The sequence below is a fragment of the Alligator mississippiensis genome, chromosome 4, assembly GCF_030867095.1.
Source record: "Alligator mississippiensis isolate rAllMis1 chromosome 4, rAllMis1, whole genome shotgun sequence".
Taxonomy (NCBI): domain Eukaryota; kingdom Metazoa; phylum Chordata; order Crocodylia; family Alligatoridae; genus Alligator; species Alligator mississippiensis.
Genome location: NC_081827.1, coordinates 185,355,485 through 185,377,594, shown reverse-complemented (window position 1 = coordinate 185,377,594; position 22,110 = coordinate 185,355,485). Strand labels below are relative to the sequence as shown.

The following is a 22,110-nucleotide window of genomic DNA, read 5'->3' as shown; positions in this document are numbered from 1 at the left end:
TGCATTTTGTATGGCTATTCTAGAGCTAGAGCACGAATCCTTCCCTGTCTCCTGCACATCACCTAGCTTCTATCACATTGAAGTAAAAAGAGAGACATATTTTCGTCAAGGCAGCTCTGAAAGCTTATAATAGGAACATGTAGACTAAGGAAAATAAAGAACAACTTTAGCAGCCTTCTGAAATATGCTGGCAAGCAATACTTCAGAAGACCTTACTAAAAAAAAAAGTTTTGCTAAACAATAGGAACAAGTGAGAAGTAAATCAGAACTGCGTACCTAACATCACAAGGGAGATACTCACCCAAATTAAGAGCTGTACGAGCACAATGTTTCCTTTCCTGCAGGCCAAGTGCAGGGCAGTACGCCCATCTCCATCTCCACACGTCTCGTTTACTTCTTCCCGCGTGCCATGGGCCAGGAGCAGGATGACGGTCCGCAAGTCTTCCTCAGCTGTAGCTCGCAGCAGGTGCTGGCCTAGGGAAAGCTCCAAGCACTGCAGCGGGGCAAGGAAGAGCTTCTGCTCATATTTAGCACGTATCCAGCGTTCTTTTTCTTCCCTAGAGAAGGAAGAGGAAATACAACCTTCAAAACTGGTACCACTGTCTTTGAGTAATAGCATACATGGTCATTTCAAGACACAGTGACATATGGAAGCTGGTTGGCAAAAATTATTTGTCTTGCAAATTTTAGCAAAAGACCTGACACAGAAACATTTCCTTTAAACCTGAAACTTGCAACACTATTATTTATTTGTACTGTCACTGTGCCTAGGAGTCCCAGTCATGGGCAAACATCCAACTGTTCTGGGCCGTGTACATTCACATTTCTCCACAATCATAAGGGACTAGAGATCTAAGTTACATACTGAGTATATGTAATAGCCTTTTACTTCAAGAGTGCATTAGGACATAAATCATGGCAGATGTAGCCATATAACTTAACCATACAGCTTGCAATCTTTACTCAGGAGGTGCCCAGGACTAAAGCAGTCAAAAGGATCCAGATCAGGGAGAATATATATCTGTGTTTCCTGAATTATACTTAGACGTGCACAGTGATAGCACTGAAGTCACTCATGGTGTCTCTCTCTCTCTCACCAGAACATTATCAGTGAACAGTGACAGGACAGTTAAGTTTCACTAAGGGAAAGAAGTTTAGGAATTTTTTAAAATGGAAAACAAAAAATTTGAAGCATGGCTTCTTTTGCTGGGACAAGTAAGTGGAAAAAGTGTCCTAAAATATTGTTATATCATAGGACAGCAGGTTACTCTGCTATTGGTTGAGTCTTTCATTTATACCCCCCCCTGGAACTCAGTAATGTGCTCTGGGAGATCCTGTCACAGGTAAATTCCCATTTGTAGGTGCTCTTGGCCAACAGATCAGGTATCTAAATGGAAATCTGCCTACCTGTGGACACCGCATACAATATCTAGCAAGGAAACTCATTACTGTTGACATTTTTTCCTCTAGCAGAAAAAAGAAAAGCTCTGTTTATGCCTTTCAGTAGTGTTTATACTACTCCTAGTAATCTAGTGTCAGGTTAGCCCTAATCTGTTTTTAAATACTTATGTAAACAGATACTTCCAACAGCAAATCTGGATTAGTTTTGCACCACTTCCTGGTACATGTGGAGTGACCTTACTTTGACCTCTCTAGACACTTTTCATTCAAAGCCTCCAAAAGCATGAGTTTTGCAACACAAATAATAATTTACCCTATCCATATGCAGTAATTTTTCCTGTCTAAAGAAAAGTACGAGTTTTCAGTGTATGAGAAAAATGGGCAAGCTCAAAGCTCTGAATGGCTACTACATCTGAATACTGACACTGTTCTGAATGCTGAAACATTGCCTTTGAGTCTGATACTTAAAATACAGGATATTTTAAAATGCTCAGAATGAAGGGAAAATGCTTGTAAATAATGTTTAAGTTGTGAGACAAAGCAACAAGAATGAGGACATTCACAGGAAGGATTAATATTCCAAGTTTTAACTTGTGCTACTGTGTTAAAAAATAACTAAACAAAAAATCAAACATGCAGAGAAAGAGTGGTCTGAGAGGGATGGAACAGCACAGCCACAAATGCTTAAAATGGGCTCCACGAGGCCATTTATATATTTTAAGTGCTTTCCCAAAATCAGAGGTTGTTGTATAGCTATCACTTATCCCAAGCTAGTACATCATCAAGTCAACAAAGTAAGAAGGTGCAGGCTTTGGTAAGGCTCATTTGAAGTATGCTTTGTATTTATTAAAAATGAAATTGAGTATAATGACAAAGTATTTTATAAACACATAATTTACACTTACAAACTGGGCAGGACAAAAGAATTTGATGGATCTAATCAGTTCTACTATGGAAAAAAGTGCATGGATTCTTTCCAAAAGAAACCATTATTTAAAAAAAACTGCTTCTACCTCTGTCTGCTGAACAATACATTTTTAAAATATTAGTTATGTGGACTGGAAGATCACCAAATACAGAACAACTCTATTCTTCCCCTCATCTTCCCTGAAATTGGTTACATGCAGTTCTAATCACAGTCATGACACCAGCTGTGGTAACCAGGGTGAATAGGAGTTGCTTTCAGAGTTTAAGAAAAACTTTCTATTCCACTCACAAGCTGGATATGAGAACAAGATCCTTGGGGGGTGGAGGGGGCGAGCATCATTTCAGCCTAAGTCATAAAATGTGACTGCATGTGCACTATATGGAAGCAAAACCAAATGCTCCAAGTTCAGGTGAAAGCCATCAGATCACTTGGCTACCTTGGTTTTACAAATTAATTAACATAAATTTACATACATTCTGAAAGAAGAGGAACAAGAAATCATTTAAATATATGTTTCTTACACACAGTAAAGTGAACAACGCTGCTGGGTGAGAATGATGTAAAGATGGGGATCCTGCTCTCTTTGGGAAACACGACTGAGTCACAAAATGCCCAAGCCCTACCCGCATTATCCTGATGCATCAAAAGGTTTATTCAGAAGGGAAAACAAAACACACAGACAGAAAGCAGAATGCAAACTTATGCGGAGCCCATTAATTCTGAGAGGGAGAGCATCCCATCACTTCTATTTGTCCCATGGGCTCACGAGAGAAGGCAAGAGAAGAAGGATACTACCCATCCTCTAGTCAAAAGATTTATATTGCTGCATAACCAGCTGGCACACACTACTATTTGTCTCGCTCAGTTCTGTGATCAAGATTCGGTATTAACTCAACAACATTTGCTGCAGAGCTGAAGAGTTATTTGTTACCCAAAATATTCAGGAAGTACTCTAGAGTCCTTGCCTAAGGGGGGGGGGAGGGTCTGCATTTTACAGAAGACCATGATACTGCACCATGCCATTAGCTTGCTGTTTTATTGCACCTCAATTTTCCCATGTGTAAAATAGGTGCAACACCTACGTGTTATGGGTGCTTAATTAATTAGGTCAGATTCTGCCATGCTTCAATGAGTGAACAGTCCCATGGGAGTATTTGTGGAGTGCAGTTCTGCTCAATATGAGCAGCAGTACTAGCTTTTAAGGAACCCTGACATCCTCCAGTGGAAGGTATAACCTTAGATACTGCAATTTCAGTGATAGTTTCTAACATGAAAGAATAATTTATATTTAAAAACAATTCCAAACCCTGCAGTTATGGGAGCGTATACTGGACAGTGTCCATCTACAACCTGTTACACATATATAGATATGCAATGCTTTCTTAGTACGTTCCTGATCAGTGTCTGAAGCTCTAATACCATCATGTATGAATGACCTGCCTGATTAATTATTCCTAAAATTCCACTCACAATTTTTATCAGAAAGTAATGGAAAGACCAATAAATCCAAACATGCGCGCATGCGCGCATGCACGCACACACGCAATGTATAGGACACCCTGGCACAGACTATTTCTGATACCCAATGTCAAATGGGATTCAAAACACAAACAGTGTTCTAAGTGGGACACAAGAAACATACTTCATTTAGACATTTGTATAGTAAACGATCCTTAATCACTTCATGGATAGCTGGGAGATGGGTAACCTGCTCGCAAAGCATTCAAAATTTGGAATGATTTGTCTTGAGTAAAAAAAAATCCAGGAAGCTTCACTGACATCCTCTCTTGTGTTCCTCGTGTTACATCTTTTTTCATATTTGGTATGAATGATTTAATTTTCTGTGGAAAGTTCTGGGGATTTTTCTTGGAGACATTTTGGCTTGCTGCACCTGTTCACCCCAGAAATCATGCCACTAGGACATAATGACTACAATTGTTTCTCTGATGTCACAATTTCACTGCTGGGATCCACAGCTTGTCTTGGTTGAGCTTTCATTTTCCCAAAGGAAAGGCCAGTCCAAGAGCAGAGTTGTCAGCAGTAGATCACTTAACCTCATTCCAATACCCTGGAGGACCACTGTTCACATCCCCTGTTAGCTAATGAGCTAAAAAATGAATTATTGGAACGGTCAGCAATAAGCAGAAAGAGGAGGTACAGTGCTTCATTTCAGCCTCTGCTGACATACCTTTAAATAAATCAACTGAATAAGAGTGAGAGGAAATGAGAGAAAGAGCAACTAATCAGAAAAAGACACTGAACCAATCCCTAAAAATAAAAGAAATGTACAATTGAACACCTGCTGGTAAATATTTTCTTCCTCCTAGCCCCATTTGCCACCCTATTAGCCCCTTCTCTGGGCAATCTCTTCTTTGTTAGGTACCCCCAGTTGTAACCACCCTTGCATGTGAAAAACCGTACCCTAACCATGATTACGTTCCTTATTTACTGTGACTTCCAAAATTCATGAACATCCTTTTATGTGGATCAGAGAGCAGGCTAAGGCCACGTCACTGGAGATCTTACAACATGATATGTTTGGATCTTTTCTAGCTTGTCTGGCCCAGGAGAATGCATGTTTGCTCTTCTTGTATACACTGATTAAGGATACAGATTTTCTTCAATGACCTTGCTGGTTCAAAACACAGGCTTTTTACTTGCAGTCATTTTCATTTTTGAACATACATACATGGGGAGAAATAATAATCAACTGCAAATTACTAGATGAACTTACAAACAAGCAGAAGCATACTAGAAATCAGATAAGGCAATGCTTGAGCTTTTCAACTTTTAAAAGCAAATACCAATATATTGGAACCTAGGTTACTGACAAATAAAGCTTCACTGTTTACACAAAGGCCAGAGACAAGGACTAATCATCATCATGCTGTCCTCACTGTGCTAGGAAAGTGCAGAACCACTGAGCCCTGACCAACAAGCGCCATCGTTTTCTTGATTTTAGTAGGTGTCACCATATTCTCACTGAACTTGAAATCATTTTAGTGTGATAATGAAACACAGTCAGGATTTTGGTATTGTATGTGGGTATTGTATGTGGGTTGAAGTTTATTAGAAATAGAACAAAACTCCAACCCTCAGTTTATTTTGATCTAATTAATTGCTTGCTTCTCAAGATAGTGACCTATTATTGAAATTACTCTGTCAGCCATATCCCATCATTATTAGCTGGAAGCAAAATAAGGAATTGTAAAGAGGGAGGACAGAGCCGACAGGATGAAGGGATACAAACAGCAGATTTGCTTTTGACACAATTATTTTGCTTCACAAACTAGGATGTAGTCTGTGCTTTCATGTTAGAGCAGAAGCTACACATTTAAGAGTCCATGTCCTGTGTAACTCAGACCCTTTTCTACTGCATCATTTGACTCTCCATTTTCAATGGGGAATGCATATGTGTACACCTAACACAGATACAAGTCGGAGATGAGCACTGTTGATTTTATTTTGGCTCCTCCTACTCTTCCTCCCTACTGTTCTCTTCCACCTCTAGCCTCATTCTCCCTCTTCAAATGGACAAATGTATTAAGAAGAGAAACAGGAAAGCAAGGTGAGAAAAAAAACCACATTCACTTTGGCGTTAGGAACAATGTAATCACAGGAATTTACAACTCATTGTTTAGTCCGAGCATATAGGAGAAGACACATGACATTTCAACATGAAACTTCAGCAGTGTAGGAATAAATTATTTTCACACCTGTTTCACAGACTAGCCAAACACAAAGGAGTTTTCAGAATCAACATTTACATTTTTATTTAATTTGATATATTTCAAAATATCCTAAATAAAGCACTTAAATGACAAACTATCTGTTGACACAAGGAATGCTTTCTCTAGGAAAGCTTCCAGGCTCTGATCATCTCATATACTCAAACCTCACTGTTTTGCCACTTATGGCTGTACTTCTAATACAACCAGCATACTAACATTTAATGTGGCAGTTAACTGGCTACAGACTTGCCCCACTTGCTATCCCATCAGGAGCTGACAAGGTTAATGGGTCTGTTTCAAGAAAATGATATTAACCCAACCCCTACAATACCCCAAAACTGGCTTTAAATGCATCTCCTGTAGGGTCCCAGGATGTGTCAATGATTCAGTGATTTAGTGATGTAGAGAGCATGCGTCAGACAATCAGTGCTGTAGCCTCATCATCAGAGAGCTTGGCTTCTGATTATGCTGCAGGTTTTCTTCTAACAAAGTTGTTCAAGATGATGCCTTTCAATATTCAATAACTTGTGTCCCCTTTGTTTTGTTGGAATATTCAACATGGTGTTTTTGGTAGGGAAAAGCAATGGAACAGAGACATTTGCTTGGGGTGGGAGAGGGAGAATGGAAAAGGTGAGAGAGATTCACAATATTTTTAATTGTGACTAGAAGGGAGGGGAGAAGAGAGGGTGAGAAGAAAGAGCTAGCAGCAAGGAATTTCCAAAGTGTCTTCCTGCCTCAAGCAAAGCAGGAACTGGGAGGAGAGGCATGGAACAGGAGTTGGGAACAATATGCTGAGAAAACAGAGGGGGCTTCCTCTCTCTGCAGGAGAAGACCCCACTCTATTGCAAAGTAAGTGCTTAGCAGTTGACTGCTTCCTAACATGCATGCCTTCTCTCCTAGGCTGCGTTGCTAAGGGGAAAGGCGCAGAGGCCCACTAGGAATATGGGTCCCTGACAAACAAGGAGGCTGCAGACAGCAAACAAAGACTGATGGGTATTTATTCCTTAATTACGGAAAGCTTTTACAAAACTGGCCACTGTAAATCCCGCATGCTGAGAAAGGGAGGTACAGGACAAGGATTTATGTGCACCAGGGCCAAGAGGAAATAAATATCCCAGTGGCTCCTGATCAATACTTGAAGTGTTTTGCCAACTTGCAGGGTGTTTTATGTGCTGTAAGGACAGAAAAGAATCATTAATAATTAAATAAAGTCAACCTATTAAGCTTATTACTTCTTACACATTATAGTTAAACATGCCAGGCAGATGAAGTAAAGTCATCTAGAAAAGCTGTGGACAGTATGACATGCAAATACACTGGGTCAATAGCACACACACGTTTGGTGTACAACTCCAGATCTGTGCTCTGACAGCCCATCAGCACAGGTAAATTTGCATGGTTATGTTTCTATTATTCTCGCTTCACAAGGAGACCATTTGCATGGATTTGGAGTTCTAGTTTCATCCAAACTGCAGCTTTGTTTACTAGAAAATAGAGGCGTGATGCTCATAATTAATGTTGCACAACTGCTCCAAATTCAATTTTATTCTCATTTCATATTAAACTTGAATATGGGTCTGTTTTGCATCAATAACCAGCCTGTTTTCCGATGGAAATGACACATATTTTACACATATGGGTCCCGTCCATACAAGCGAGCATGTGTCTGTTGCAGCATCTCAAAGCAGTTTGAGATACTGCAGGAGGCATGCTGGGAAAGAAAAAAATGTTCTCCACACTGCGTATTTGCAGTGCAAACTCTAAATTTGACACCAGGAAATCCCAGTGTCAAAAAATAACACGCTGGAAAAAAACAGCACAGGGCACGCTCCTGGAGCATGCCGTGAAGCAACCAGAGGCTGGGTCCTCCAGAGATGCTCTGGCACCTTGCCAGAACTTCCCCTGCTGCTCCAGCATGCTGCCTCATTTGGCTCAAAGGTCAACTGTGCAGCCACGGCCCACTGGCAGGTGGCCCAGAGGTGCAGAAGGCTCTGCTGCGGTGCCCATACCACAGCCCAGGCAGCCATGTGGTCCCTGCCCAGGTCTGGCAGGCATGCAGACACGGGGCCACAGGTCCAAGGGGGCGGATGCTGTCGCATGCGGCAGCAGGTCACAGCCAGGCAGCAGACTCCACAGCCAGACTGCTGCAGTGGGTAGAGGGTGCAGGGGCCACTCTAGATTAGGGCTGCTTCAGCAGTCTAGCTGGCACAAGAGATAGTGTCCCCAGATAACAACTGCCTGGGCCTCAGAAGCTCCTGAGGGCAAGTAGACCTGACCTGCTCGCCCGGGCAGGTTTTGATACTGCTGGGGCCAGTACCTGTGCTGGCCCCAGCCTCTAGCTCCCACTGGCTGCAGATATGGGAGGAGCTGGGCAGGGCCAGTTTGCCCCAAGTGGCATTTGCCCCATACCAAAGTGCATGTTCAGGCACGTGTGCCGAGACACAAATCTCCAGCACAAATTTGGGCCTCTGCTACGTGAGCTGCTGCAAGCGCATGTGCCTGCATGTGTGGATGTGCCCACATATGTCTGCATGTGCATACACAAAACGGTGGTTTTACAAAGGCAAAGAGGTATTGTTTCATGTTTTACCTGTCATCCAACCAATAAAGTGTCAGTCACAAAAGTTTATTTAGCGGTCCAAAGATATGAATGCCTTCCTATCACTTAACACCACTGCCACTCCTAGTATTTCAGTGATATCATTAACAACTTGTGTTAATTTCTACAGCTCACTAGTTGCAGAGAATTCTAATACTTGCAGCCTGGTTTGAATTTACCTATTGAATTGATCACCTACTGAAAATCACCTATCAATATTTAACACCCATCCTTTTGATGTAATAAGAACTCCAGCACCCCTTCTCTGCTCCCTGCTTCTGCCACTCCCTCAGCACCCAAATAACATCTCTCTCAACTAACATCATTTCCTGTGCTTCTAGTTTTGCTTTCAGTGATGCCACAAAAAATGCCCGAACCTCCCCCTCAGGTGCGAGACACCTGCTGGATTTACAACCATATAACAATAATTACTGGCCAGACCAGCACATTGAAGTTTACTGACGTGAATTGACTTGGATAAATATACTGCAATTGTGGACTCTGATACATCGTATAAAGCAGCAGTAAATGTAACATTTTCATTGCAGAACATACCACTAAATCAAACAGTTTTTAAGGCACACTTGGTAAAACATCACATCAGAGGATTACTCTGTGGGTGATTAAATAAAAACTCCACAATATGCTTTGTAGAGAGAACACTGAGGACATTAAGAAAACGCTCAATTTACTGAAAATAAGAAATCTAATTGTAGCAACTATAAATCCTACAAGCCTGTTACCCAGTGTTTTCTTGTTAAAAAAACTAACCATGTTTTCATTCACATGTGAACTATGAAGCAAAAAAACCCTGCAGACTAGAAAAAGCTTGATTTTTTTCTGTGGCTTGTATCAAAGCCCCAAACCCTAGCATATACCACTATGTGTACTATACATATTTTAAGAGACTACCATCAAAGTCTGCAGAGAAATAAAAAAGGGAAACTGTCAGATTTCTCTATATCCAACTTAGGGAAAAATGCTGTAAGAGCCTCAAGAGGAGCCTGGATAAGCTTTTGCAAGAGACAGCTAAGGCACAATATTCCTGCATCTGTTTATGGGGCTTTGGACCAGATAGGGTTGAAAGGGACCTCAAGGGCTATGATTTTAAAAGGAGCATATAATGCCTGGATGAATGGCTTATGAGGTTTCCACTGGGATATAGAAACATTCACTTATTTGAATTTAGCCCACGTCAAATTAAAAATTGGTACTTTCCAACCACTGTTTGATTACCTAAAAAAACCTGCAAAAGCTGGCGGACTGTCCATTTTCTTGTAAAGAGATGTCCAGACATAAACAAAAAAAACTGTTGAGGCGAAACAACAGTATACTTGTTTTTCTTGTTGACAGTGTCATCACTAGGAGCCCATGGACCTATATAATGTACAGTAAGAATCTACTACTTCTAAAGTCTGCCAAGAGAACGAGGCTGAGGCACACTTTTCACAACAGTATTTGAAGTTTGCAATGAAACTATGTACAACTCATATAAGTAGACCATTCCAATTTCAGGGTTGCCAATCAGGCAACTTCCAAGAATACTAAAAATATAATGCTTAAAAATAAGAAAGAAAAAGGAAGTTACAAGTTATCTTACAGTAGATACAGGTACAAACTATAAGCCACAGTGTACCTTAGTTTCTTGATTGACAAAGTATAGAAATAAAGAAAGTATTAACTACAAAGATATACTTCTGGCATTTTATTATGCCTATATTAGCTTACTTGTGTAGATATCCTAAACATGAAATTCAAAATATACACAATAGTTTATGACTGACTGATTAAAAGTTTTAGTTTACTGTTTAATACATATCACTTCATTTTGAGCATTTCACTCATTTGCTAATAGTTAAGGATAAGTTTCTCCAATATGAAAAATACACTTCAGAAAACTATAAGCAATATTTAAATTTGGCTCAAGAGGTTGTAACAATTCCTCTTTTCTTTTAAAAATGGTATAATTTCTATTCGGACACTGAGTTTTTCATATTAAAAGCACAGAAGGAATGAGAGACTGCTTTGAATGGATGTTGTAACTGAAAATTTTGTGCAAATTGGGATCTAAATATCATTATAGCTGTTTATACAACAAATGCTTAGCTATTTGAATCTAAAGTACATCCAAATTTATCAGGCTTTTGCTTTCATGCTCATGATTATGTAGAGCTCCTGTATAATATCTAAATACTAGAAAAAGTGCAGCACAAATATCTCAATGCATAAATCTCAATAAATCTGTGCCAGGTGAGAGACAGACCGAGGTAGCCAAGTGAAGTTCTCATAGACCCAGTGTAATGTGGCATATAACAGGGATGTACATCAGCAATGCACTTTACAGCAGTTCTTCCTGTGATGCGACTATCACACTGCATTAGGGATACCATAACAGTCGCTGATGTGATCTGCTTTGGAACATATCGCATCATAAACAGATGAAAGAAGAGAAATGGAGCTTTTCCTCTGCTCATAGTGCTATAAAGTGGGTAAGTATCCTAGTTATGAGCACACCAATGCTTTATAAATAACAAGGGGGAGAATCCAAGGTCTACCCAAGAGCTAATAAACTTGTGATTTATACAATAAAAAGGGTCTCAGACAAGGATTTGCCTAAAGCAGATTGTACGTGATTCTATATTGATAAGGAATGGAAAGATAAGGCAAGATTTGAGCTACAAATTTTGAATATAATTTTTGTTTAAAGACCAAAAACCAAATGGTATTCTTGCAGTACATGAAGAAGCTTACAGGAAAAGTTTAAAATCTTGGTGAACCTACCCTCCTGTTCTAACATAATTTGGGCTACAAACCAACCAAAACCTTAATCTGTTTACTTTATTTTTTGATAATTATTTTAAAAATACTGTACTTCCATCAATGCAAATAAAACAGCAACTGTGTTCGTTATATTTCTCTAAAAAAATAAACACTCTCTTTGAGGAAACGAAAAGATTACCTTGGTTAATACACATAAAATTAAAAAGCTAAATAAAACAGTAGTAAATTCAGTACTTTACCATAGATTATGAAGAAAAACATGCATTTTTTCAGAGCAAGAAGAAAATAAAAATAAATGTTTCGATTCTGCTAAAGTCAGTAGCAAAGGAAAGACATTTACAGCTGAGGTTTTAGTGAGATGAAGAACAAAGAACATATAATTAAAATCAATCCAATTTATAAACATCTGATAACAATGTAACATAGGAACGTCTTTTTCTTCACCTTGACACCAGACCTCCCTTCCCTTTTCAGCACCTTGCATCAAGGTACTTCCATTTCTTGCTTCTTTCACCAGCTGTTTTTGACTGACTTCTTCCCATCTCTCTCTCTTGGCCATTCTTGCCTTGTTTCCCTATCTCCTTCCTTGACAATTCAGTTTTTTTCTATTCTCCATACCCTCCCCCTTAGTAGCAATCTTTGTCTTGTATACCACATCCTCTTTCACCTCCATGACTGTGGACCTTTTCTGCCTCCATCACCATTTACTCCAAGGTTCTGGAGCTGAAACTGAATATTAATATACTATTACACTCCTTCAGTGTTTTAAATCACAAGTCTCTGGTTCTAACTGGTGTGTTAGATCACTTGGAGTCGTCCCTCCATTTAGTCAACAGGTTACACAGATTAAGACCCAAGTTAAAATGAAATGAACAGTTGTTGCTCAGCATTTTTGAGAAACAAGGCCCCACTGTTGTGAAAATGCCATAATCAGATTCCCACATTTTCTGGAAGCATAAAGCAGCTCTAGCATTTCCTCTAGCACATAAAAATAAAATGAAATCTTGAATAAATAAAAGTAATTGTAGTTACTTCCATGACCATCATTCACTTTCTTTAAGGGTAACAAAGAAAACAGAGGGTGTTGTATAAATGCCTTTCTGGCTCTAAAAGCCCAATATTTCTATGTTAGGGTTTGCAAAGATGCCTTTAAAATGGAATTCAGCTGAGTCCCAATAAGAAAAGTTAACAGTAAGTTAAACGAAGAGGATGCATGTATAGACAAAGGTGTTTCACTTTGAATTGGACTACCTATTTCACATCTGTGCAATCCCCATTGATTTTAGTAAAAATAATACAGCTAAAAACTTGACCCAAGTCTTTGAGACTATTAACCTAGATGTCTGATAGAGAGTCACGACACTCAACTGAGTTTTGTTTATTACCTATGAAAAACTATCAAGAATATGGGCCCTGGTTCAACTAAAAAACTATGTAACAACGTATCAGAGTTGTCCTTCAGCAGAGCACTGGTGTTATCAATATAGCCAAGCTGCCAGGAACAAGGTAAGAATGTGATGCTAGGGGAACAAGTGAGTTGCATACTTTGGAAGTTAGGGTAGTGGCCTTGGACAACATTTTCAAGGGTGATTATTAGATACTAAGGCTAAGGACAGACATTACATAGAAACCCATTTAAGTGGTCAGAAACTGGTTTAAACCTGTAACAGAACAGACATTCAGTGCACATAAACCAGTTTGAAAATGGCTGAAACTGATTTGAGATAAACCTGGTTGAATGTAGTATCAGACTTAACTGATTTGGGTCAAACTGGTTTATGCAATGTCTGTCCCAAACCCCTTGCTGGTTTAAGATAAACCAGACTCCCCCAGCATCCCAGCATGCTTTCTGGGCTGGGCAGGGCTCTCTGCTCCACAGCAGAGCAGGCCCCTTCCCTCTGCTCCCTGGCCAGAGCTCTGGCAGAGACTGCAGGCATCTGCCTGGTTTCTCCCTGCTAAGCAGGGATTATGCCCTCCACTCCTCTACCTTACACAGATACCTCAGCATTAGCTAGCAGACCACATGCTGGCTACAGTCCAGGCTGCGGGAGATGACAAGGCAGATGGGCTTTTTGGAGCTAATCAAAGGTAGTTGGTAATGTCCTTCCTTGGGAAAGCTGTTTAAGAATAGCTTGAACTAATGGAGAGAGGCTTTGTTTTCTTAATGGCGTGATAAACACTGAGTTAGGGGTGATAAACAATCCCTACTGGGCTGCTGGGGAGGGGGGGGAAAGGGGCAGGGGAACCCCTCCCTAATCAGAGCGTCCTGCCAGGCCTGGCCACACCCACCTTAGCTCAGCACTGTAGAAGAAAAGGGAAGGCTGCTCTACCGCTTCCCAGCTTCTAGCCTGAGCCACTGCAAGCATATTATGCCTGAATTTTTTCAGTCCAGAGGGGATGTCTGTACAGTTACAAACCGGTTTAGCCTAGTCAGGTTAGACTAACCTGCAAAGATTGAATTGATTCAGGCTCAGGTTTTTTGAATGTCTTTCCCTAGCCTAAAGCAACTAGATCTTCATAGAGCAGGCAAATGCTCATGTCTCTTTGAGGTCAGACACTCAAATGCATCAGTCACTTTCACAACCTTAAGCTTTGCAATATAGTGGCAGAAAGATAAGAATTTGTACCTAGGAAACACGTGCAGAAAAGTTAACAGAAAAAAAAAGAAAATGCATAGGTAATTTACACCAAATAACATGACTGGAAGCTCCAGTCACACACAGAAGAATGCACAGGGATTTAAGATATTTGCCAGAATGGATAATTTTTAGCCCTTTGCCTGAGAAGTGTTTGCCCAAAAGACACTTTTTTGTTTCCTGCTGCTTTCCTGCATAGTCTCTTCAGGGCACATTTGGAAATTATTTAAAAAGATGAAATACCTCTAATCTGTTACCAATTAGAAGAAACATGTGAATATTATTTTCTAATTTGTGACTCGAGTGTGTCTCAAAACCAGAGAGGAGTAATTGAAATAATTACAGCTGCTCCTGAATATTTCTATTATGCTCCTGAAATAAGAGAGCAGGTATGTCCTCTTTTGCCTGATGTGCCCCAGGGCTGAATGTATCGATAAGCACATCAAAGCCTTGAACATGAACTGCCACAAAATTGTAATTTCTACCAAGTGCATGTTGCCTTGTGGCCGCTGGAACCTAAGGCCTTTCAAACTGATTAGTTAGTTCCTAATGGTCTTTGTCAAAAACTCAGACTAGGGGGAGGGAACTATTAAGGAAGAGGCAAAAGTTTAATAGTAAACACTCAGCTTTCTACTCTATTCAGGAAGTCCACCATGAAACTAATTTTCACAGGGCTACTGATGTATAAGATCTAACCCCTGATTTATAATAGCAGCCATGTAGATATTTTTCTGAAATCCAGACACAGTGTGACTTGAGTGACTAACTCCTGAAAATTGGTAATTTCCTGGTGGTTAGCAGTAGCGGATTCACCAATGAGAGATCAGAAAAAGCTAATAAATTTATAGTGCGTTATATGCCAATTAGACCCCTTCAGCCATTCAAGAGGCACCGCCACCAATCAGGTTATCATTCCATAAATGTACTCTTTAGAGCTGATCTCATCACAAATCAATCCTGCATTCAGATTTTCAAAGCACAATTCTCATTAGTATTACCCAGAAAATGTACTTGCAAAACAACGCAGTGAGCATTTTTTCTTCTCTAAGAGCTCTTCCCCAATGCCCTGTGCCTAGTTATTCTCTTCTTGTGTACAGTCATGCCAGTACTTCAACTGGTAAATAATCATTCTGAATACCATATTCACTCTGCACAGAACCAGATTTATTACATACTTCATACTGGGGAGTTTCATAGTCATTCACAAGCCATCCGTGAATCTCTTGGTTAAATTACATCCCTGTATTTAATCATGCACCATGCAATATTCCATCAATACAGTGATTCATATTAGTTCCCTTAGCTAATACAGTCTTCCTCACTATGACATACAAAAGCAGCAGACACTCAGCAATGGGTTATTATAGCACTGCAATTGGAAAAGGCGAAAGAATAAAAAGTATAGAAAGAAAAAAAAACGAATTAACGTGTTCAGTACATTTTATACTCTTGCCACAATCTGTCTTACCTCTTTGTGCTTAGGCCTATGCAAAAAAGTTTATATTTTAGATTACATAATGGCCTTCCAAAGTGTACTACTGTCCTCTGTAAAAAAGAGCCACATAAGAACTTTGGGTTTTGGCTGTAATTTAAGGCAGTATAGGTGCACATTAGTCAGCATTATCATGTCCAAAGCCAGGATAGATGCATGCATTTCTAATTCTTAAGACTCTACCCCAGGGCATTTCATTGACATGGATTGCATATTCATTTATGGACAATGCAAGGCACCTTGGATGTATCACACAGCACACATTTTCCTTGAATTATCTTCTTTTTCGTCAGAAGTCTAAGAACTGAATCTGACAATGCAAACATGATGTTAATACTGCTATGTAGGCCTTTACATATTTCATTTCAAAATTACTTGCCATTTGTGCAAAGCAGCTGATCAAATGTGATCTGATTGAACTAAACATTACATGATTTGCTGTAGTCAGCTGCCAGAGTAAGTACTAATAGCACCATTAGCAGACAAAAACTGTACGTTATTATTGCATCTCACTAGCTTTTTGCAGCTTTGACAGGTACACTTGTGGGGGCTCTGAACAAAGTTTGGGGGTCCCTGTAAGTCTGCTGATCAAATTCCTACCAAGCAGAGCAAGAAATCAGGCAGAGCAAATTAGCCTAGCCTGTCATGGCACCACACCATCCAGAACAAAGAGGTGGCATAATCTACTTCCAACTCCAGAGGTCTATGGAGCCTCCAGGAACTGCATTCCAAATTTTCCTTCATGGAAACTGATTCTGTTACCATTTTCCACTTTAACTTGTGGTGATATAACAAGCTCACCGGAGCTCACAAAAGATACTAAGCCTAACTTGACTGCTATTGTACAATTATATTATTTTTGTCAGCTAAGTGCAACAGAGTATATTAAGAAAGGACTGGATGGCTCAAAGGACGGGCAGGATGAATGACATTTTCACCAGTAAATTACTGGTCCAGTATGGAACAGAGTACAATTAAATGTATTCTGCCAAATCCAGCTCTTGCCCTCAATTGTTCTTTGGAATTCAAACTGTCATGAGTATAAAGTGGTTTGAACCCTGATGGCTATGAAAACTTAAAGCAAGCATAAATGGACACAGTATCAATTTTTCTTTAGTAGGCTAGTTAAAATAAAAGCCACAGGAGACATGAAATAGTTTGCTCATTTCAGAGGGCTGTTTACTTTGACACCTAAAGATTATGATTTAAATGCCAGCATAACTGTATTTCAATTGCAGATAATTTATGCAAAAACATGAAATTCACATGCCTATTCGACATTTCCAAACTACCTTCTTCTTGCTTCAACTTCTTGCCCCACAAATGCTATTTAACCTCTGTTTCCCACTTCCTGACCATTTTTATGATGCAGGTATGTACCGCCAATAGTATCTGTTAGCATGCTAACAACTAAAAGTGAATATGGTCATCTTTTCTATATTTAATTAAAACTCACTTCTTCAAATCAAAACAGAGGTGCCTCAAGCTTCTATTCTGCTGTGCCAGAGGATCTGGATCCAGTTATATTCAGCCTACGCTGGGGCTAAGTCATTACTAGTTCATGATCAATGGCCTGTGTGAAATGACTTAGTATAGTTTTAGTTCAGTTCCTACTGGATGAATATAACAAACATCAAATCTACACTGATTCTTCATCTGCAATTTTAGCAATGGAACTCCTATGAGCTGAATGGACAAAGGCTAAATGGGAAAGCAATCCCTGGACCAAAAAATCCAGATTGAGACTCATAGTTGGGTAATACGTGGAAGCTCATCTTTCTCACAACCTGTGTCCTAGCAGTTCCGTAGACAGAGAATGCTAGTCTCTACCACTACTGCCAATCAGGTACCTTTCCTAAATTCATAATTGGATTTTCAGTTGGGCGAAAAATGACGACTCCCCTCCCTGCTCCTTTTATCTGGTGAGCTAAATTTTAGTTTTGATAAAGTTTAATTTTACTTGCCATGGAAGAGCAAGAAAATTTTGCAGTCTCTCCATATAAACATAAGAACAGCATCACAAGATGGCTCAGCCTTGGGCTGTCACCTGCATCTTATTTCTACTTAACCTCTTAAATAATGTTGGAATTCACTTTGTCCCCTGATGGGCACCGTAATGAGAACCAACTGTCAATCACAGCTCCATTAGCGTGGACAGACTTTCACTTCCTGAAACAATTTATTGGATTCCCAGAAGCAAATGGGCCTTCTTCCTTTTCAGCTCTGTTTTTAGGGGAGCTATTCAAAAGGAGTGGGTATCCCTTCTGTTCCTGCTGAGCTGCCTTTGTTTCCTCCGTTTACTCATGAAAACAGTTTCCTGAGTTTACCCACCTCTTCTGTCTTGGGTAGGCTGAGTGTTTGCCAAAACTTTTTTTTCTACTGCTCAGTTCACCGGCGCTATACAAAACCCACCAGCTGTTTCCAGCTACTGGCTCAGGGAGAAAGTGGATTTTACTGTTAACCCCTTCCCAACATAAAGTTATTTCCAGAATTGGAATTTTTTTGGATGGTCCAATTTCATACAGAACATATAAGAGAGCCCACTGATACAACCACATGCTATCTTTTCCTTATGAGAGATTGAAAATAGTAGCATTCCGAGGTGCCTGCTTCTGATTTACCCCTGTAAAAATCTGATTTGTAGAATTTAAATTTGATGCTTGTTTTTGTTTTCCTTCCTTTATTCATGCAGGAATTCAAATTGCAGCTCAAAGAAAAAACTTACTAATAAAGGATAAAACTACTTTATTTGAAACATTATCCATAAAAGGACTGTTTTCAGTTCCCTGAATACGTGCTGTTCTTATAAGGCTTCTTTGCAATTCGTAAATCTATTTTGATGGGATAATAAAATGTATTTAAAAATATTTCAATTTCCCCCCAAAGGAATTTAAATGGTCAGTTAATCTTTCTGCTTCAGAACAACTCACTGGAGTAAACAGAAGAGGGCTCAAGATTATATAAAACAATATTTTTTTCTTCTAACACTGGTCTTGAAGAATAAAATACACTGCACAACTGCACTTGAGCATTAGCAGTATGCCCTTTTAGTATAAATCAGTTTAACTTTTAGCCTGGGAAAAAGAATGTGAAACAAGAGGATAGTTATCTCTAGCCTTCTGTGATTCTCAAGTCAATAGTAAATTGGGGGACTCGTTAGTGCCATAGCAATCCAATCAGGATGAAATTATGCAGTCATGTAAGAAATAATATCTATTAGGCTAATTTAATCAACGAATACTTTACAGATGAATTAGAATGCAGAATCCAATTATTTCAAACATTCGGACTGTCAGCTGCTGTGTTTTTTAAGCAGGGGAAGAGTATAGAAGAGAGATTTAGGGAAGCTTTTTTATACGGCAAAGAATGAGGTATACTTTTAACAGGAAAGCTTATAACAGCCAAAAACTGACAACTACAATCAGCACCTTACAGTGATCAGAACGATCGCACTCAGGCGGGTCTAATCTAACCATTCTACATGGCCCCTGTGACACGTTGCTTCTGTATATTGGCCTAGACAGCTTGCTTTGCTATTTCAGTGACTGATAATTAGTCTCAAGTCTTCATAATTTCCTCTTGCCACTCACCCTTTAAAAAGGGCTCAAAATCTTTAAATTACATTTTTTTTTTTAAAAGAAAAGATATGTGGTAGTTGGGTGACACTGTCCTGCTTCAGAACTGCATTCTGCTTGAACATGGGGTCATTCCTGGAAAGGAAAATATGATTCCGGTGCCAAGTAGAAAAAGATTACATGTGGTCAGTTACTGATAATAAAAGGAAAAATTACTTCAAGGAAAACTGGAACTTGCAACAGAATTTTGTTCACCTTGTAACAGAATTCATGAAGCCTTAATCAAAATTATTGTGGATGCACACACAAGCATAAGACACTTTCTGGTTCCAATACTGGCACACTATATTCTACAGAAGTAAATTTCTCCTTACCTATCATTTTCTTCTTTTTGAAACTGCTGGGTTGGATATTTTATCAGAAAAAAGAAATAAAGGAACTGCCATAAGGGAAGAAATTTGTGATCAGTCTAGAGTACTATCTGCTCTCCAATACCAATCAGCATAAGATGCTCCAGGGGAAAGCACAAGAAAACTTGCAGATTGGAAAATGGGAGAAACTGTTCACTCATAATTGTTAATAATTAGAGACTGGCTTGAAAGCCTCACAACGTGAGGTGTTATATCCCTTCTAGCATTCAGTTCTGAAGTACTGAAGCAAGTCCAAGACCTGCATATTGGGACAAGATGATTGACAGCCATCTTGAAAACCAATGCAAAGTGGTTACAATAGCTCGTGTCACTTTCTCCAAAAGATACATCAACAGTGCAACTCTCATAAAAAACACATGTATAGGAGGCTGAATTCATGCTCTGTGAAGGTACACGTTATGGACCACACTATTGGTTTGCACATCTCCTTGGAGCACTTCCTTTTGCAGCCGGTGATAGAACAGGATGCTATGAAAAAATGTATTTATATAGCACAATGTGTGCGCCTGTGGCTCTGTATGTTTCTGTACAGCAATTCTTGATTAATCTAACTATAGAGTCTGAACACTTTTTTGCCCTGGCATCTGGAGTGGTTTGCTCATTGAGTGCCTCTTGCTTATTTAAATCTTTAATGCTCTTCTGATGTCCAAATTATGCCTGTTTCATGTGATGGATTAGCACAGAATGTGGGAGGGATAATTTTCTGCAATCTGTGGAATATCAAATTTTGATTACTTTGGGAGGCAAAAGGAAAGTTATAAGTAAACTGTTTTGACTGATAAGGAGCAGAGGGATACTTTATGCAGTGGTTCATTGGAAGTGTTGATGAATGCCTGCAGGACTCTGATGAGTCTCTACAGAAAGCATTCAGAAGCTTCGGAAAGATTTAAGATATTTATTGTGCAAATAAAACAAAACTTAGTGAGGTATGTGGGTGAAGTGGCATAGGATGATTGCAATCTGCTGATTAGACCAAGTGTGACTAATTTTTACAGAGCAAACACAAATTCAATTTTAGGCTTTGCTGTAGAACATCTAAAATGTTGGTGAAGTTGGTTACTGTGGGAAGTTATCTTTTTCTTCTTCCCAGTACTAAAACTCATTCCTGAAAAACATTTATAATAGATATTCTTTTAGATGACGTCTTTGGGAGCATAAACTATTTCCTATCATCTCCATTTTAGTATCATTCTGATACACTACTGAAACCTAAGATGGATGATCTGAGAAGATTGAAAGAGCCCTGAACTGACATTTAAACCAGTTGGGGAAAGGCAAATATAAATTTACTGACAAGTTTTGTGACAGCAAAACTCCCACTTTAGCTTTGGGATGTTTTCCCCTGGGAAAATAATGTGCATTTTTTAGTCCCTTGCTGAGAGAAAGGGAACTATTATTGACTTTTCAACGTCTCCCATAATCCACAAATTTAGAATATGTCTATTCTTCCTCTACTGGATTATTTGAAGATTATATGCCAGTCCATTTAACATTCCCACTTCTTTTTACATGAAAAGCTGTGATAGATAAATTTCAAGTTACTTATTCATATGAAGAAAGGTGCCTTTTGTGTACCCTGGTATGTCAATTTGTGATCCAGGAAACCTGATGCTTTTGCCAAGCGCTGAGAATCAGACAAATTATCATGTGTTATGTCTTCCCAGAAGAAGATTTTTCAGGCATGAGACTATCTACCTTTACGAGGCCAAGAAAGGTTTTCAAAATGGATTTCTTTTGGAATAGTAATTTTGTTAATGTCTATTGGAATTTGCAGAAACTTGTCTCTGAAATGCTTGTACATTCTTGTACCATGGCTTTGAAGACTTGAAGGTGTAGCATTTTCTGCAAAGAATTAATACTGCTTTAATGAGCTTGCTTTTCAGAATGACAATTAAAAACCTCTCTCATTCAGTCTCTATGGTGACTTGGGTGTGATTCCTCCTGGATTTTTAGGCTTGATAAGAAAACTGGATATGTGCATTTTTATGACGTCAAGTGGGATATGACTATTAAGTGCATCTTGGTGAAAGCCCCCCAGGTCTGTTTCTAACCAGAGACAAAAAAAGAACTCCATATTGGAAAGGTCCTTTCAGACAGGAAAATCTGGAAGATTTCTGCTCCGAAGTTCTAATGGCCTTTTTGTGATGTGTCCAAACCACTGCAGCTTCGTCGCAGAACCTCCTACAATGGTTTGTAGGTTCTAATTTCTCAACTGATTTGCTGCTTGACAGACTCATTGCTCTGATGCTCAGTGTACGAGACACACAACAGTCTCTTAAAGCTGTGCATTTCAAATGCCTCAATTCTGTTCTCTAATTTCTTATTAAGCATCCATGCCTCACAGCCATAAAGCATCTTAACGATGACCACAGCATGCAGCAGATGTAACCTTACCTTCAGTGTAACATTACTGTTTGTCCAGATTTTCTTTAGCTTTGTTAGTTGGCTGGTGGGAATCGCTATTCTGGTCTTGACTTCCTTTTCAGATGTTAAGTCTTCTGTGAAGGTGGCTCCCAGATACTTAAAACTTGCTACT

The 22,110-nt window shown here is 39.3% G+C and overlaps 1 protein-coding gene across 5 annotated transcripts in view; it reads right to left on the bottom strand.

Annotated features, from left to right (window-relative positions):
* AGAP1 (ArfGAP with GTPase domain, ankyrin repeat and PH domain 1) overlaps positions 1–22,110 on the bottom strand; it is a 589,050-nt gene that overhangs the window by 9,960 nt on the left and 556,980 nt on the right. For all 5 annotated transcript variants that reach the window (XM_019492038.2, XM_014594255.3, XM_059727176.1 and 2 more), the window contains one exon: positions 302–557. In XM_019492038.2, coding sequence (XP_019347583.1) covers positions 302–557 — 256 coding nt within the window. The remainder of the gene's footprint in view (positions 1–301; positions 558–22,110) is intronic.